The sequence below is a fragment of the Acanthochromis polyacanthus genome, chromosome 5 (genome assembly GCF_021347895.1).
Source record: "Acanthochromis polyacanthus isolate Apoly-LR-REF ecotype Palm Island chromosome 5, KAUST_Apoly_ChrSc, whole genome shotgun sequence".
NCBI classification, from domain to species: domain Eukaryota; kingdom Metazoa; phylum Chordata; class Actinopteri; family Pomacentridae; genus Acanthochromis; species Acanthochromis polyacanthus.
In genome coordinates, this window is record NC_067117.1 from 8499611 (window position 1) to 8518617 (window position 19007).

The following is a 19007-nucleotide window of genomic DNA, read 5'->3' on the forward strand; positions in this document are numbered from 1 at the left end:
TAAAGAAGTAGAATTGTATATAAGGAAACTACTCCAATTACCAGAAGTGTTTACAATTTGTTTTGATGTCTTGTGAAAAACCTTTCAGGGGAAAGGAGGTTAAAGTGGGGATACCTTTCATTCGTTCTCAGTCTTTTTTTTGGCGGGGGGTCATACCAGTAGAGTATCGATTGAACCCAAATTGCTTCATTGTATTCGAGTCATTGGTACGACACCTTTGTTTAGAGGTTGCCTGCTGTACAAAATGGTGAAGGATAAAGCAAGCCCCATCATTCATTCTCCCAGATCCTTTCATCCTGCACCAACACATCAACCTCCATCTCAGTCGTTTATTAATTTGTAATTTTGTGTCTATTATGTTTTCTTCTTGGATGAGAATGAGGTCAGGGGTTAAGATGCGTCTCACAGCTGTGCTCTCAGGTTAAATGAATCGAAATCCCCTCTTCTTTTAGTGCTTTCCTGTACAATTTTGTCCCCCTTATATCGCCTTATTTTTGCATGTTCTTTCTCATCTGCTGTCATTTGGATTTTCTCTTGTGTTTGTCTGTTTTTTCCCCCCTCTCACACAACCGCTCTCCTCCAGCCGGTTTTGGGGTCATTAATCAAACGATGTAATGTCTGATAATGTTTGTTACGGTGTGAAAATCAGTTTTTTTTTTTTAACCCTGTTAACATGTCCAAATGTTGTTTTTATGTGCTAGAAAACATTTCATGAGTGAAAGAAGTTGTGAAATGGCTGAGTATTTCCACACTGAAACTGCAAAATAACAATGACATTCTCAAAGACAAGGACTCAGACCTTTATGGTTTCATACCCAACTAACCTCATAAACACATCCTGTGAGACTTTGTGTCATTTTCCTTTCTCAGAATCAATTTCCGGTTCAAACATCCATCCATCCATCCATTATCTATACACCACTTAATCTTCATTAGGGTCACGGGGGCTGGAGTTTATCTCAGCTGACTTAGGGTGAAGGCAGTGGGCACCTTGGACAGGTCATCAGTCTTTCACAGGGTTACATATAGAGACAAGCAATCATATTTGCATTTACACCTATGGACAATTTAGAGTTACCAATTAACCTCAACATGTTTTTTGGAGGGCTGCACAGTGTCCTAGTGGTTAGCACTTTCGCCTTGCAGCAAGAAGATCCCTGGTTCAAACCCCGGGGTGGGCCTGGGATCTTTCTGCATGGAGTTTCCATGTTCTCCCTGTGCATGCGTGGGTTTTCTCCGGGTACTCCGGCTTCCTCCCACAGTCCAAAAATATGCTGAGGTTAATTGATTACTCTAAATTGCCCGTAGGTGTGAATGTGTGTGTGATTGTTTGTCTGTATATGTAGCCCTGAGACAGACTGGTGACCTGCCTTCACACAAGTCAGCTGGGATAGACTCCAGCACCCCCGTGACCCGAGTGAGGATAAAGCGGTGTATAGAGAATGGATGGATGTTTTTTGGACATGTTGATATTGATGTCTGGACAGCGACTTTTAAAAAGTACTGCATTATTTTTTAACTTATTTCCTCTCTGTAGAACATAGTTTATCACATCACTCTTTACATTGTCCTTCCACTGCTCTGCAACATCATCTGACACACATTGTAACGTACTGTAATTTCCAGCTAATAATATAACATTAAACCTCACACTTGCCTACATATGAGCGCAATTCCCTATGGGAATATCAACTCCATGCATAAGATCTTTCTTTTATGCTCTTTAATGAAATATTACTACAAAGCCAACGGCAATATTGGTAATAATCAGCCCAAAGCACACTTCACAGAAAAATGTTGTGATGAGGCTTATTTGCATGTCTAAGGTGGTGTTGGCTGTAGGCTGTGCTGCTACTACTGAATTTCGAAACCGTAATGTGTTACTGAATCACTGATACACATATTGTGACTGCAGCAATGCGTTACTCTCAGCGTTGGCCCTGATTCCTCTCATCTCTCTTCGCTCTTCATCAGTGTTCACTCACTTGCTTCACTGCTCTCCTCCCACAGGCTCACCTCATGGCGCTAGAGGCGGAGCTGTCCCGTATCCAGGAAGTGAGCAGCCACCAAAGAAAGCGCATCGCTGAGATCCTCAACGGGCTCATGAGGGACCTGAATGAGTTCAGCACCATCGTTGGAAACAGGGACATCAAGCTGGTGAGTGGTGCAGGAAATGTGAGCTTGGAGACACTGTGTTCAGCTTATTACCAGTTTCGCTTCCCCTACTATCAAATATGCATGCATTATTAGCAGGCAAATGTCTGCAACTACTGTTTGAGACATACATTTCCTGGGGCTCAAAAGTTCATACTGTAAGATATTTTACGATATGTATATTTTCTAGTCTGTTGGTTCTAAAACATCATTAAAAGTTCAGCACACTTGCAGTGAATGAAATATTAAAACCTAAGATGGAGAGGAAAATTCAAGATGCCTACACTAATTTTTCTGTAATTAAGCTTTATAATTTGGCCTCTGTGTAAATTTATGTACCTTGGTGAGCATTTAGAACTGCCATCTGTGTGTTTTCTGGCTGCGTTAACGATGATGCTCGCACTGAAAAGCTGTATATTATGAAACATAGCCAGTATTATGTATAGCTCTTGACAATGATGCATTCCATATAAGCCCCAAGGATAATTTATAGGCATATACGCTGTCATCTGTAATGTGTCGACTGATGTATATATTCCATCCTCCACAGTTCATTTCAGAGCATCTGCTAAATGATGCCACTAATGGCTTTGCGAACAAAATGCCAGAAAGTGTTTTTTAAGATTCCTCTCTGCCTACCTCTGTAATTCCGTCTCTGTCTTTAAATCGCATCTGCTGCTGCTCTTTTAACGCTCTCTTTCATTCATCTACAGCCCATGGAGATCACTGGTGCGATCGAGGAAGAGTTCACCGTGGCTCGCCTCTACATCAGTAAGATAAAATCGGAGGTGAAGTCCATGGTGAAGCGCTGCCGCCACCTGGAAAACCTTCAAATGGAGTGTCACCGCAAGATGGAGGAGACGGGCAGAGAGCTGTCCTCATGCCACCTCCTCATCTCACAGGTGAAAATACAGAGATGATGAAAGGGATGAAGAGAGTGATGTTGGTTTTGATATATAGAGAGGGAAGAGTGATGGATGTACTGGAGAAATGGCAAATAACCGGTGTAAGAAAGACGCTTTTATATCTGTTTGTGTGGAGGAAAATGCCGGTGGTGTTGTGGTAAAATCAGGACAATAGACACCGAAACCTCCCAGTGCGAAATATAATTCATCACCACAAATGACTGAGTGACATTTCAAGTGCACTTCTCTCCATCAGTCTAATTGCCATCACATTCAGTTGCCGCGTCCTTTGTGAGATGTTAATTACTCTGATGAAGAGCTGTGAGCTGAAAACATCATTCATCTGTTTGTGGGAAAAGCAGATTTTTCTTTGCATCAAAAACTTTCAGTGTACAAACTGTACCGGGCCTGAAAAATGACGTGATTCATACTCTATGTGCTGGTGTGGATGCCTGAAGCTATCACAGTGTAATTTTTTTTACTATCTTTGGTATTTAAACTAAATTCTCCTTTGAATAGAAATCATAAATATTCAGTGTAAACTATATTCATTCAACAGAGAGGAAAAACACCCTTTATCCTTGATGCAAAGTGTTCTCTGAAGTAGAGGTCTTTGCTCATCAGTAAACTTTATGCGTCTGAGATCTGTGTTCTGACTTTCAGCATGAGGCAAAGATCCGCTCTCTCACGGAGTACATGCAGAACGTGGAACTGAAGAAGAGACAGCTGGAGGACAGCTATGATTCTCTGACTGAGGAGCTGGCCAAACTCCAAGCTCAAGGTAGAATTATTATAGTCATCATAGTAAAAACTGAAGCTCATAGGTGGCTCCGTCTATGTATTATGAATACCAAAACAGAGACAACCAGGAAACAAACACCATTAGGAGTCCACAGACATTCTTGCAGGTCTGTGAGGACAGAAACAGACACAACAGAGCTTAGATTACTGCTAATGTTAGCACGCTAACTTGTGAACATATTAGTAAGCAAAATGTTACACATTTTTAGTTTCAATTTTAGTTATATAGAGCGACTTCACTATGTAAGTAACCTCAGGGCACATCACATACTATGATCAAGGTTTTACAAAGTTATAGTGCAGAGAGAAGCAACAGCCGGAAGAAAAGAAAAATCCCTTTTAACTGGACGAAAGCTCTTGAAGAACCAGGCTAAGGAAGGGTAGCCATCTGCCTCAACCAGCTGGAGTGAGAGGAGAGCGGAAGGAGGAAAAAATATTAGTGAGAACCAGACAGACAACAAACAAGAGGGCAGGCCGGTGGGGTCAGTAACCACAGATTAGAAACATGCAGCTCCAGAGCCATAGATTACTGCAGAGAGGACAAAACACAAATTATGCAAGAGAAAAGACACAAAGTTAATGACATACAATAATCCATAGTAATGCAACCTGTATGCATGAAGAGTGGAAGACTGGAGTAGATGACAGGTACTTTATGCATCATTGAAAGTCCCTTAGCAGCACAACTAAGGGATAGTTCAGGGTCACTGGAGCCATAAATACAAGCATTATCAAAAAAAAAAAAAAAAAGTCTAACCTTAAAAGTAACGATGAGTTTCACCTCCTGAACCCATTTCACCATCTTAGTTTTGCATATTAACATTTTGCAGGTGTTTCATTGTTAAACTGAAGTACCTGACACATTTTAAAACCTGCTGGTGCTGAAGGAGAAGTGAAAGACTCAAATTATGACAGTTCATCTTTTACAATCGCTGACTCATTTCACAATCTCTGCCTTGTTTATTATTTATGATTTGGTTTTTTTGTTCATTTTTTCGATTGTTTTTAAATATTTTTCTATATATGGTGTCTTATTGTTATTGCACAGCCTTGTGGAACAGTCACTTTGCATTTCATTGCACCCATCGTATGAGCATGCAACAAATAAAAACTCTTATATCATGAAGCCATAGATATTAGGGGGGTGAAAGGGTTCACAAAAGTTGTACAGTACACCATCAGGGCACCATGAACATGCTTTTGGCATGAGAGGGAGCATCATTACAGCAACAGGTGGAGATCATCCTCAGCACCATGAACATCTTTAGAAAACTTTAGGGCAATCAGTCCTCCAGGCAATCTATTGACAAGCTGTGTATAATCAACAGACAACAAAAACAATATTTTATTTTAGTTTGGACCAAAGTGGTTGAACATCACCAACAAACAGCCACTATCCTGAGTGTAGTGCAGCTGTTGTGACTACAAATACCACAGTGGCAATTGATGTAGTGCACTGCTGTACAGTATACTACCTAAAAACCTTTTTATATATGAAAATATATGATTCTAGCTTTTGAGGTGAAATCTTAAGATGTAGCCAGACCCCTAGTTCAGGGCTCAATGTTGCATAAACCGTAAGTTCGGCACATAAAACATACAGGTACTACTTTTGCCCCGAGCTCAGGCTGGGATGTTTTACCTACGTGAGCAGAATGCCAAACCAAGCATAAAGATTTTAACACTTATACAGACTCTACAGTGAAGGTAGGAAATTTCAATATGGTCTGACAGGCACAACAGCAGATTTATGGTTGATAAGTCAGGCCAAATACAAGCGTCTGGAAACAAATCCAATCAAGACAGTCAGCAAAAATAGATCTTTGCTCAATATAAATCCAAATAAAGCAGAGTTTAAAGTAGCAAATTCTTCTAATGAACACAAACTTTCAAGAGGACAGTGTGCTGAAGGAATCAAAACTATGAATGATGGCTTTAGGTGCTGTGTGACATTCTGGGACTGGGATGTTCAAGTCAAATATAAGGTCAGTGTTGTTACAGTCAAATAAAATCATGTTTGGACAAGTAAATAAAAAACAACAACAAATCTGTCACTGCATTTTAGCTTCACCGAGCTTTAATTGGGAGAAAGTGGCTACCTATTCGAAAACACTTTGTTGACTTTAATAGAGAGATTTATTCTGTGCCGGAGGCCTTCCTATCCCGTTGAGACTAAGAAAAACAAGCGTAATATCTGACAGTTCAGTTCTGGCTCCGAATATTTCACAACAGCAGCAGAAATAGGTTAATGGTACATCTGAAATTTGTGCAAAGTCCAGCTGACTGCAGACACTCCCAGCACACTGACACGGTTCACAAAACAGGCCAAAGGCAATGTAAGTCACTCTTCCTGTTGAGTCCTGCAGAACTGCATTAAATAACCAGCGGATTTAAGGGCAGGTAAATCAATTTTGGCCCTGCTCAACACTTGAGCCAAGCGGTCCTCGAGTCATTACAGAAGTAGATAAATACAAAGTGCTGCAGCTCTCGTTGATCACACAGCCTGTAATTTTATCGTCACACAACAAGAACAGCAGTGCGTCGATATCAGATCAGCGTGATACAATAGATGTCACTTGCAAATAGATATTGTAATACCCAAGGCGTGGCTTAGATCACGCTGACCTCGCTGTCAACATGAATTCCTGGTACTGCTGTGATATCAAAGTCAGGTCGCCGTCACCTCTTTCCTCCAAGTCGGTGTGTTGCTCTCTTTTACGCGTCGCTCTCTGTCTTCTTTCTTCCTTCCTCGCTTCACATTGGTTTTTGTTGTATTTGTGTGCGTTTGTGTTGCAGAGCACATGTCACAGGTCACCAGTGGAGAGAATCGCACGTCTGTCCAGAGCTCCTGTGATATAAAGGTAACCATGGTGACAGTGACAGCGATTTAGTGTAATGACCTTTTATCACACTGCCTCAGCAACTCAGCTTTGCATAACGACTGAAACGGCAAGCCAAAAAGCATAGAATTTCATTTACTGCCCTCAGGAAGTGAAAATTTGGACACTCAGTGGCCAAAAAAAAGCCTTTTTCAATCTAAGCCGTGGGTTTTACATATAGTCAACTGTAGAAATGTGCAAAAATAAGGGCTGATTTCTAAAAACAAACCATGTGTGCATAATGAAAGCTTGTAGAACAGAGGACTTAAAGTTATATTTTGATCCGACACAACACACTGTTACTAATGACATCAAAAGATTAAACAGATGCACTTTTCAGCTGCTAAACACGCAGCTGACAGTGTCTGTTGTCACATTCTGCTTGTAGCCATGCACATGTTGTGTGTTACTATGCTCCAGTTTTATTAGCCGAATCCCATCGTTCTCAGTGGCAGCGGATGACAACAATCTGGTGTGTGTGTTCAATGCCCATGTGGCGTTGCATGTCCACATGTGCACTGGTGTGTGTAATTTTCTCCTTGTTATTTAGTCATTTTGTTTTCATCTTGTTCCCACTTCACTGTACTCTCTCCCTCTCTCCCTCTCTCCCTCTCCCCCTCTCTGTATTTATACGTCTCTCATCCCCTCTTGGTGTCTGTGTCTCAGAGGGCGCTGGAGCAGCAGATGGAGTCGCACCGTGAGGCACACAGCAAACAGCTTGGTCGCCTCAGAGATGAGATCAATGAGAAACAGAAGATCATTGATGACTTGACTGAGTCAGTACGGTTGTAATTCTTCACTTTGTCTGATACCAGATATATTTTGAAATCAAGTTCCATGTTATATATTCTTCACTTTAACCAGAGTAGAAAAAACAGGCATGCAAGAATATTTTAAAGCAGAGCTGTCAAAAGCAAAAAGTGTAAAATGCATCTCACAAACTGAACTGTGTGGCACCGTGTCGAGCAGGTCATGCGTGTTTCCAGAAGCAAGCACCTTACCAAGCACTCCCATGTAAAAAGCAGCATAGAAATGCTCAAATGGGGGCTGCGTGGTCAATTTTTGAACTTCAATGGAGAGATTTATTCTGTGCCAGAGGCCTTTCTATCCCATGGAGAGAAGGAAAAACAAGAATAAACACAGATGAGCAGCTCAGGCTCCCAAACATTTCACAGCACCAGCACAAAGAGGTTAATGGTGCATCTGAAATTTGTGTAAAGTCCAGCTGACTGCATATTCTTCAAGCACACTGACACAGTTCACCCATATGAAAGTACTGTGAGGTGGGAGAAAGCATATTTTTTTCTGTCTTTGACAATGAACCGTGTGGCAACATATAATGCAAATCATGCATGTTTCCTCATAAAAAGCGACATTGAAATGCTCAACTTGGGGATGTGTAATCTCAGTATTAAGTTATCAAAAACATCTAAGCCCCGCCATAGCTGCAAGAGTGGCTGAGATGAATACGTGTGGGTGGTTTACATGTTGAAGAAACTTTAGCGTGGGCGGACTTAAGAGCTGAGCCGCTGCTGAACCTCACCCTGAGTAGACGCTATCCTGGTTTGGCCTGTGTTTTAATGATGTACTGTACCAAGCATGACCATCTGGGAGGAGACCACTGGACAGACCCTCTCCAGGGAATAAAGTACATTTCCCAGCTGGCATGGGAGTGTCTGTTAACACCCAAGGAGCAGCTGCAGAGAATCTGTGTGAAAAGACATTTGGGGCTGCTCTGCTTATCCTGCTTGCACAGCCTGATTTGGATAAGCAGCTTGAAAAGGGATGGATGGACGGATGGATGTCAGTGAGGTGGAACGCATGTGAAACAGAAGCAGTGATTCTTTTCTGATCCCTCAAACAATTCTACAATTCTACAATTTCATTTAGCAGACGCTTTGGTCCAAAGTGACGTACAACACAAGCAAGAATTCAGACATAAGGAAAAATCTGTAGTAAGTGCAAAAAGTGCGACTGGTCAAAGGTGTTGCCATCAAGTTGCAGAAGAAATTGCCAACCCCCCCCTTTTTTTTAATACTTTGTCAGCGCTAAGTAAGTGCTAGGTTTTGGACCACCTGACTTATTCTACCCCTAAGGTAGAGTCAGATTAAGTGCCTAGGTGTTCTCTGAACAATTGAGTCTTCAATTGTCTCTTAAAAGTAGAAAGGGACTCAGCAGAACGCACAGAGTTTGGTAGATTGTTCCACCATTTGGGAACAACAGAGGAAAAGAGTCTGGCTAGAGATATCGAGCCGTGCTGGGCAAAACAAAACAGAACAGAAAAAGTGGCCATGCAGTTGACATTCTACTAAATTGCAAGGATAAAAGGCAAAGAGGGAAATCAGTTTTAAAAAGTTGCCAAAATGTAGCGTACATGAAATAATGTGTACAGATGTGCGTCTTTTTGGCAAGTGGCCAGTTACTTTGAAAACTGTGGTGTGTCTGTGATCTAATGGGACACTACAGTGAATCAGTTTTGACCTAATTACACACTCGAGCCACTCAGGTACCTCTGTGGTCTGGCAAAATGCCTTTCTGGCTAGTACAGCTCTGATGTGAATTTAGGGCAAAAATAAATCCTAACCCAGCATGCAAAAATGGTGCTTCTTCATCATTTTTGCTGCTGTGCGCACCGCTGAGCTTGAGCCTTATGCATCCTACTCAAGACAGACAATTTCTTTCCTCCTCCTGTTACAGTAAAACTTGAATAAATCTCTGTGATGTTCCCCACTATTTCTAGTAAAATAGGTGGATGAAGAATATGCATAATGGTAACATTCAAATGTGGACTTTCTATTACAGTGACAGAAAGTTAAACAGAGGAGGGCTGACATCCGTTTCTAGGCTGTATTACAGATTCTGTTTGCCATAATTTGTCTTCTGCTGCTTCTCTTGGGGGACTTGCGGCATGAGCTGACATTCCTACTAGATAAATTCCTGTATTTTCTAATCTGAATGAATCCCTGAGTGAGTCACTTTTCACCTGTCCTCACCAGTTGTAACCAGAAGCAGCAGCTGGAGTTGGAGCAACTGCACAGTGACTTTGAACGTCTCCGAAGCCAGGAGCATCACAAGAGTCGGCAGCTGGAGGAACTGACGTGAGTCGCTGGTTTGCTGCGCTGGCCAGCTTTCAAACGCTTCACCATATGGAGGCCTGGAGGCGAGCTGCCTCTTTTGATACACATCTTCCATTTCTCTCTGCCATTTGTCTTCCTTTTGTCTATTTATTTTGTTCTCGCTCTGCTGCTCTGACTGTCATTCTGTTTGCAGTATGTGAATCTCTGTGGGACGGTACGCTGCTATAGAATGTGGCCAAAATTAGCTGTTTTAACTCTTTCTTTACCCGTTTCTCTCGTGGTCTCTTTCTTCCATGTAATTCTCTTTGCATCTCCATTACGGAGTTTTGGAATAATGTAGCAGCTGGTTGCTAATAAGCCTCTTTTTGCACTGACCTTTGCAACATATTGCATCAGATGGCAGATGGGTAACAGCCCACGAGCGGGGCAGCCGGCCTAGGCCGCCTTTGTTCTGTATTCATGAATTATTCTGGCAAATATGTGATAATAATTTGGGTTTCGGGACATCATTTGGAAAGTTCAGTTAGAATTTTCTGCCTTTGTATCTATAGATTTCTCCATGAACGACATGAGCAGTCAAAGCAGGACCTCAAAGGGCTGGAAGAAACTGTTGTAAGTCATTATTTGCTGTCACGATTCACTTGGCTCTTTCAAAATCCACTGATCCACTAAAAACTCTCAAACTGCTTTAACTGCACTATTTTCCTCTCACTGCTTCTCTGCTCCTGCTGTAGGCTCGTGAGCTCCACACCCTGCACAACCTCCGCAAGCTTTTTGTTCAAGACCTCACGACTCGAGTTAGAAAAGTAAGGCAAACATAGGCTTGAATTCACCACGGTAAGCTTCTAATGTTTTTTTTTCCACACTACAATAGAAGATCTCTGTTTCTTTTGACAGAGTGCAGCGATGGAGCCTGATGATACTGGAGGATATATCACGCAGAAACAAAAGATTTCCTTTCTTGAAAACAACCTGGAACAGCTTACAAAGGTTCACAAACAGGTACAGATTATCGCAGCGTAGACAGAAAGCATTTCAGCCGCCCATCACTTCTTTAAAAATTTAGACAAATGAACTGGTTTCCTTCAGCCTGGAAGCCTGTTTCTCAGTAATTTACAATTGTCTGAGATGGATACCATACAAGACAAAAAGTGTGAAGCAAATTAAAATACAGAGCAGTGTGCACCGTGTCATCGCTCTCCTATGGGTAAAAGCAACGCTCAGGCCATCAATCATTCCACCACAGCAACTTCACATGAAAGTCTCCTTGAACACGGAGCAGCAGAAGGTGTTAAGCCTCGCTGTCTTCAGGGAAAGGAAGCCACAGCAGAAACCTCTGAGTCAGATTTGATAAACACAAATGGATTCATCCTCATGCAGGTGCAAACAAATACCCTCAGTCTTTCTCCTCCTCCTCTCTGACATACACACAAACACACCAACAACCTCCGAAACATTAGAAATAAACACACACACGCCTCACATCTTTCTTTAATACTCCTAAATGGACTACGGCCGTGGACTTGGTGTTGATGTGCTAAACGTTCTGCTCACTGGCACATGCTCTCATGCTGGCAGATTGGTGAGAGCTGCACTGCAGCAGTTTGTCAGGCAGAAAACCAATCCTAAAGTGGCTGCTGGGAGACACCATCCCATCCACCGCCTGCTGATACTGTGGGAATGGAAGACGAAAGCCGCGGTCATAAATCACCAAATTTCCAGTGGAAAGCGATAAGACGGGCAGTGGACGGTGCATGGGGGTTATGAGTTTCTCTGCCTCACAGATATAATAACATCTGTCTGTCCATCTATTGCACAACAGTCGTGATTTCTCTTACATCACCAACCTCTTGTGTGAATCTTGCCTCTGTTTTTTTCCCTCTTTAAAACGACTCACTACCAAATAATAAACTTGCACCGCTAATCCTCAGGTGGATATAGTGACTTTGTGAATGCTGTGCTTGTTAGATAACTTTGCCTGGTTGCTAAAACCCTCAGGTCTTACGCTCGGTATCTCTGCAGGCTAAGGATTAGTTTGCATGATCACGTAGCAGCAGACTCTCAGTGTTTAAGGCACTCACTCATTACGTTTGCCACTAAAAGGAAGCATGCTGTGTGCTGCGACTTCAAAATCAATAAATCTCAGCATTCATTTTCCCTCATGGGTATAAACATACATAAACAAGTCTATTAAGTAAAAGCAGCCATGCTACAGTTGACATCACACGCCTTGGGATTATTTTTTGTCATATTGTTACATTAACATATATTGAACCTTCCTCAAACTTTGTAGAGGGAGTGTTGTATTGATCAAAGAATGAATAAACATAGAACGGAAACGCTCTATTTATACAGTCCATTGTCCTAAAATATGCGTACCGATCTTACAAGTAAACAGTGAAGCATTTAGATTGCTGAAAGTAGTTTGTCAAACTGTCTTGAGTCAGTAAAAATGAAGATATGTTGACACTCTGCACTATTGTTTGTTAGGTAAACAATTTATTATTGATCATCATTACCTCTACTGACTTTCATATGAACAGAAGAAGCTCTATACTGTTGCAAGGAAATGGAAAACTATGGAAATGAACAGATTTTGTGCATTAATTATTCAGAAAATCTTCATGAAGATTACAAGTGAGAAAGACAGTGTGCTTAAGCAAACGACACATGATTCAAATATTGTATGTGTCTTTGCTTAACACACTCATTACAGATTCACAGTCATGGTGGAAAACACTAGGAGAACAGTAATGTAAAGCGAGCGTATCTGTAGCTGCAGATCAGATATGCACAGCATTAAGAAGGAAATCTGCACTGTTTGTCTTTATAGAGCTACTTCAGCTCAGCCATATTCTAACGATGCCTCTCTGTTGAAGTCATTGCACAGAATATCCGTTGAGTTAAATCTGCTTTGCCTTGTGAACAGCCACATTATTCTTTATATATATTCAGAAATGTATTTTCCCCTTGATGTTCAGGCCCAGACTGTGAAATCGTGATTTTATTTTAAGATTCATTCGTAAAACAGATATAATTCTAAATCACTTCACTGACTTTTTCTTCTCTCGCTGGCAGCCTGGTCCTCTGTGTGCCGGTGTTTTCAGGGGAGTTGCCCTCCAATTTCAGCATTTTTCCTCAAAAATCAAAGGCAGTATGGCCTGACGTTTACTTTGACAACTTTCAGGTCGCGTTTTGACGTTCTTCCGTTCCACCTCACTGCACCCATTTGGCTTTAACTGACAAAGATGTTCCACTTCAAAACAAGGGGTTATGTGGTCACATTCATCCATCGCTGTTTATACTCTGCAGTGTGGTCCCAGCAAAGAGAAGGGATCTCTCACCCTCAGGAGGATGCTTTTCCAGTGGCAGTGATTTAATAAACATTTTCTGAATGATAGGAAAAATCACACATTCAAAATATCAATCCAGGGTTTCATATGCAGCCGTCTAAATGGGTTCTTTTCTATCCCCGACCAAAACATGGAAATGGAAGGGATACTTCTATTTTCTTTTGTGACTGAGAAAATGCATTACAAAGCCACTGGCATCGTGTGTGACATGCTGGGCATCATGTGTATCTGTTCTTGTGCGTTTCCTACAGCTGGTGCGTGACAATGCAGATCTTCGCTGTGAACTTCCAAAGCTGGAGAAGCGTCTCCGGTCTACAGCTGAGCGAGTCAAGGCGCTGGAGGGTGCACTGAAGGAGGCCAAGGAAGGAGCCATGAAGGACCGCCACCGCTACCAGCAGGAGGTGGAGCGAATCAAAGACGTAATGAGGGCTCGTCCTCCCTTCCGACGGCCCCACGCTGCACTGATAGGTAACTCAAATCTCAGATTCAGACACAGACGTTAGATTGCATTTTTCCATGTGTCATTTTGTGATCTGTAGCATCCATCCATTAAAATCTGATTTGTAAGTATTTCTATGTGTTTTTCCAGTGTTTTTGCACTGCTGTTTGACATTAATACCTTTCTTATAATTCTTACTGTTAAGTCCACTATCAAATTCCATGCACGGCTCTTTTTATGCCAACAAATCCCTCCATTTAATTTTATAGACACATACAGCAGCTTTTTTCTTATTGACTTAGACACATTTTATGCACTCACCACAGTAATTTATACTGGGGAGCATGTCCTGACTATAGAAACAAATTCATCAACCAGTACATGTAAATTACCCTGTGTCAGTGATGATATTGATGAGTCTGCTGCAGTCTGATTGCTTTTTGGGTTTTTTTCCAACTTATTTGAATTCAGACCCACTCCCACTAATAAAGCAAGCCTATTTTTCTATGTAGCCAACTGAATGATCATCGTTAAAATGCATATCATTGGATCCAAATTTAACCAAAGCATATTGGTTCTTATTGCAGTAATAGTTAGAGCAATGTAAGAAAAAAAAACAAGACTTAAATTTATCCATATGCAAAATCTACATCAATTACTGTCAGAATCATTGGTGCAGTAAAATGTAAAACTATAAATCCTCTCCAGCATGTCAGCCCATGTTAGGTTCCACTATTGTCTTTACAATAATAGCACTCCTCCTCCTTCACGTCTGACATTTCCACCTGCAGTGCGTCGTTACGAACACCATCCAGCCTGGTGCGGCTGCCCTTTTCATGTCCCTGCTGTGATTTCTTCTCGGGCAGCATCCATTGTGTGCTTTGCCTCCTCTCATAGCTCAACTGTCATCTCCTCCCTTCCCCTGTACCAGATCAACATGTTTTTATACACCGCATCAGTGAGCTGCTCAAATTTCCTGATGGAGTTTTTGCAGCTGATCTTGTTCCATATTCAGGAAGGAAAAGTGCCTAAAATGCAGATTTACCACTAGGCTAAACTAAATCCACCAACATTGGTTGGATTGTTTAGCAGAAGCAACAATTCACTTGGCTGAAATAAATAAATAAATGATGTTTCACAGGGTATAGCAGCTCGGTGGGATATTTTCATGTGAGGATGCTCTTTTGAAAGCAATAGGAATCATCAGAAAAGCAGAGTAATCCATTTTAATCACAGCTCCCTTCATCACGGCTTCAGTGCGTACGCTGATGCTATGAGAAAATGAGCTATTGATTGAGTTGAGTTTTTTTTCAGAACAATGATTTTCATTTGAAGATTACACCAAAGCAGTTGAGGATAACTGCTGTCCTTTTGCTGTATTTGAATAGATCTTCAGCATTCCAGGGACATTAAAAATATGATATTTCACTGCAGCGTGCCGTGAAGCACCATCCTTAAGGGAAAAATAAATATTTCTTTGTCCTTCTTGGATGAGTGGCTCAATCAATACATCAGTCCCCTGTTATCTCTTACAGCCAAACCGGTGCGTCCTGGCCACTACCCAGCCTGCTGTCCCACCAACCCGTTCTTCATCCGAGGCTACAGCGATCACCCCATTGCCTTCTGCAACGCCGTTTTCCATAACAGAAACAACCAGCCAGCAGCCGCCCCTTCTCCTCCCCAAACACCAGAGGGTGAGCCCATGTTACCCGAGGAGGACACCCCTAACCAGAACAGCCCCGTCAAACACGTCGACTCCCACAACAAAGACACGCACGACAACGATGTCCAGAACAGCACGTGAGTGGGCACAGCTGTGTGTGTGTGTCTGTGTGTGTGTGTGGTTCTTCTGGCCACATCTCACCTATTAGATGTTTGAATAGTTTGACAAAATAATTGGAACTAACCAGCTTTTCCAGCTTTTAATCACATCTTATTTTCTGGAAATATCAGTTTATTGAAATGGCTTTAGCTTAGCTTTCTTTGCTTTTAACCAGATCAGGATGATGGACAGAGTGTCTGGATGAAATAATCTTCTCTCAGATATTACATTTCTCTGGAGCTTTCAAAGACATTTAACTTTTTCTGTCGTGTAAATAGTAATTTGATGAAACAATCTTAATTGAAGGTCCACTTAATGGCTTTTTCTGGTGTTTTCAACTACATCCTATTCTCTGGAAATAGTGTTTTGTTGAGATACCTTTACGTCATCATCCAATTACCAGCTGTCTCCCTGCTTTTAATTGTGCTTTTCAGGATGCTGAAAATAGTCTATGGACAAAATAATCTCAAGTCACACATCAACTTTTTCTGGAGCTTTAGCCCTCCTGTTGTCCTCATTTACGGGCACCAACAAATACTGTTTCCTTGTCTGAAAAAAACTCAGCAAAAAAATTCCCTGGAAATTTGCAAAACCTTCAGGAAGAAAATTCCAATAATTCCTTCAAAGTTTTCCTTAAAAGTTTTATTTTTAAAAAATCCCCCAAATTTGACAAGAAAATTTTCATAAATGTTTTCAAAAAATGAATAAAAATCTTCCAGACAAATCCTAAAAATACCTAAAGTGATTATGTGTATATCGGTAAAACTTCGAATACTTTCTTTAAGAACATTCTTAAAGAAAATATTTGTTGGTCCTTGAATGTTCTTAAGAAACATTTTTAGCATTTCTTTTTTTCCACCAAACAATGTTCAAAGATTTCCCAAAAATGTTGAAAATGTGGACATCAGAAGTTTCACTGTGAATTTTTTATTTTTTTCCCCACATTTTCAAACTTTAAACCAGGTCAATTTTGACCTGCAGGACAACACGAAGGTTAAATGGCATTTCACTTTCTTAATGTAGAAAATAATACTTTGACTAAAAATCCACTTATTAGATTTTTCCAATGCTTTCAACCACATCTTTTTGGCTGGAACATAAGTCAGTGTCCACTTACCAGCTTTCTCTGTGCTTTTAACCAGACCTAGATGAGGAACATAGTATCTAGGTAAAATATTCTGAAGTTACACATTAACTTTTCCTGGGGCTTTAAATGGCATTTCACTTTTTCAATCTTGGAAATAAAGGTTTGACCAAACAATTCTAACTGTTTGATGGTTCTTGACCCATATCTCACTTCCTTGACTGGAGAAATTACAGATTGGCAGAATCTTCGTCGTGACAACCATCCTCTGTTGAAGATGCAGTTAAAACCTGTAGGCATAGCCAGCAAGTGGACTTTGTGTTACAATAATGTTGTCGAGCCATTTCCAAAGCCAAGAATGAGCTTTCTCTCTCCATTATAAAAGCTTGTTTCATCTATTACTGCTGCAGCTGCAAATAATCTGTGCTCCGCTCGTGAAAAGGTCAAATGTCTTAAAAGCTAAGTGTGTGTGACGTTCACGTGCAGCATGAGCATTTTTCTGCTATTTGTTTTGACACTGATGTATTATTTTCTGGCTGAGCGAACACTTAATTTCAGTTTTTCAGTGCAGTTTTATTTTGTTAAATCCAAAACCTGAAATAAATACTACGCTGACGCAAGCTGTGTCTGTTTCTGTTTGCAGATTTCCAGCTGAAGCTGCAAGTCAAGCAGACAACACTCCAGAGATGCTCGATTCAGAGAACGGTGAGCCGCGTTCAGATAAAACCTGTTAAATTAATGAGCAATATTATGATTGCCATCAGCAGGGGTAAATCCACTTCTTTTTATGACAGTCTTTTGAGTGATTGCCATAATGCTATCATACCAACCGTTATGTTTGAATGTTCTATTTGTATACTCTTACAGAGCGCTGGCTGTTAAACCAGTTTACAGTGATTGCCCTGCTGCGATCGTAACAACTCAGTGTTTTTCTTGCTTTTATCGTCATGTAATGCGCTTCCAGTCAGTTCATTTAACTGTCATTCTGACCCGCTGATGAGAGAGGTGGAGGGTTTCAATATGGGTGGAACGGCTTTCCATTAAATGTCCGTATATTCCCAAGACACAGATGGAGAGGTTTTATAATTCGCCAGGAAAATGTGCAGTTTAATGTAGGATTTTCCTGCCGCTCAAGGCTCCTGCACGTCTTCATGTTTGTGTGCGAGTGTGTGTGTCTGCAAGCATCAGCGACACACTCTGGAGGAGATGGATTAGGCTTGCAGTGTCATTACTCAGATAGAGATAGATAGCCGACAGACAGGCTGGCTGCCCACCTCCGCTGCTGACCCAGTGATGACAGTTGTTGAGTTGTGTAACAACACCACACCTCTTTGGTTCTCCAGGCATATCAATAAAAGTCAGAAACAGGGCCGTAGCCAATATATCAAACTGCTGCAATAATATCTGCCATTTGTTAAATATCAAACAGCGCTGATGTTGTCCAGTGAGCTCTGAAAGGATTTAATCAGGTTGGATCGTATTTTTCATTCTTCTTCCCGTGATGCTGTTTCTCCCGTCAAGAACATTCTGGGGAAAACACTTTCATAATCCCCTTCTTTTCTGCTAAAAATACCCAGTCTGACAGCTGTTTGACTGCTGCGATACTTGACATTGTGTCTGATTTATTTACTCCCATACCCTCAAAATGGACACATGGCATTTCGGATAGAAAGTGTGTGCATGCTGTAATATTTTCTGTAGTCAAACTTCTGAAGCCAAATTTCCTTCTGGTTCCTCGCTAGTAATTTTCACGCTGGTACTCAGTGTCATGAATTTCAATAAGAGCTTATGGGAATGTGTACAACTCAAATCCAAATGGCTCTGCAAGGCCTGTACCCCAAATGCCTTATTTCTTATTTTTAGGTGTAGCTTTGACAGTTCAGATTGCCTCGGCAGGATAAGGGTTTTATTAACTGCCACAATATTTTCTCTACTTAGGGGATTAAATTGGACGGCCTTATAATCCAGTCAGCCATGAGGTCCTATGATGATATTCAACTCATCAAATTGCTCACAAATTAAATAAAGTTGCCTCCATGCATAACAATGAATGCATTTGCATGGACTTACCAGAGACTGAGCGACAAATGAAGCTTCTTGTTACATCTGCTTGTTGATATGTTGTGTCACGCAAAGAGCCAAGTGAGTGTTTCATGAAATGAATCCCTGTCAGGTTATAGAGAATAGTGGCCTCCTTAGATTGCAGTGATACAGCAGCTGCTAGGATCAGGAGGACTCCTGACATGGCACACAACACCTGGAAAATGAATTCAGCTCATCAGACTCGACTGAGTGTAGCTGTGATCCAGCAGCTCCAAACAAAGCCAGATCCCATTTTCCAAGTAATCACAGTTCTACTGCACTGTTGGCCTGCCAGTAATGACAGCTGTGAAGAGACACTCTGTGGATGGGAGCTTTTAAAACTTGAAGCACTTGTGGTTATTTTTTACTATTAGCTGAACCAGTAATAATAGTGGCAGCGGTGAGACTGTC

General features: G+C 41.3%; 1 protein-coding gene across 3 annotated transcripts in view; it reads left to right on the forward strand.

Annotated features, from left to right (window-relative positions):
- kif5ab (kinesin family member 5A, b) overlaps window positions 1-19007 on the forward strand; it is a 68584-nt gene that overhangs the window by 41600 nt on the left and 7977 nt on the right. For all 3 annotated transcript variants that reach the window (XM_022206223.2, XM_022206300.2, XM_051948807.1), the window contains 12 exons: window positions 2011-2157; window positions 2868-3056; window positions 3723-3840; window positions 6657-6721; window positions 7406-7515; window positions 9736-9837; window positions 10368-10428; window positions 10551-10622; window positions 10714-10818; window positions 13421-13637; window positions 15144-15408; window positions 17158-17219. In XM_022206223.2, coding sequence (XP_022061915.2) covers window positions 2011-2157; window positions 2868-3056; window positions 3723-3840; window positions 6657-6721; window positions 7406-7515; window positions 9736-9837; window positions 10368-10428; window positions 10551-10622; window positions 10714-10818; window positions 13421-13637; window positions 15144-15408; window positions 17158-17219 — 1513 coding nt within the window. The remainder of the gene's footprint in view (window positions 1-2010; window positions 2158-2867; window positions 3057-3722; window positions 3841-6656; window positions 6722-7405; window positions 7516-9735; window positions 9838-10367; window positions 10429-10550; window positions 10623-10713; window positions 10819-13420; window positions 13638-15143; window positions 15409-17157; window positions 17220-19007) is intronic.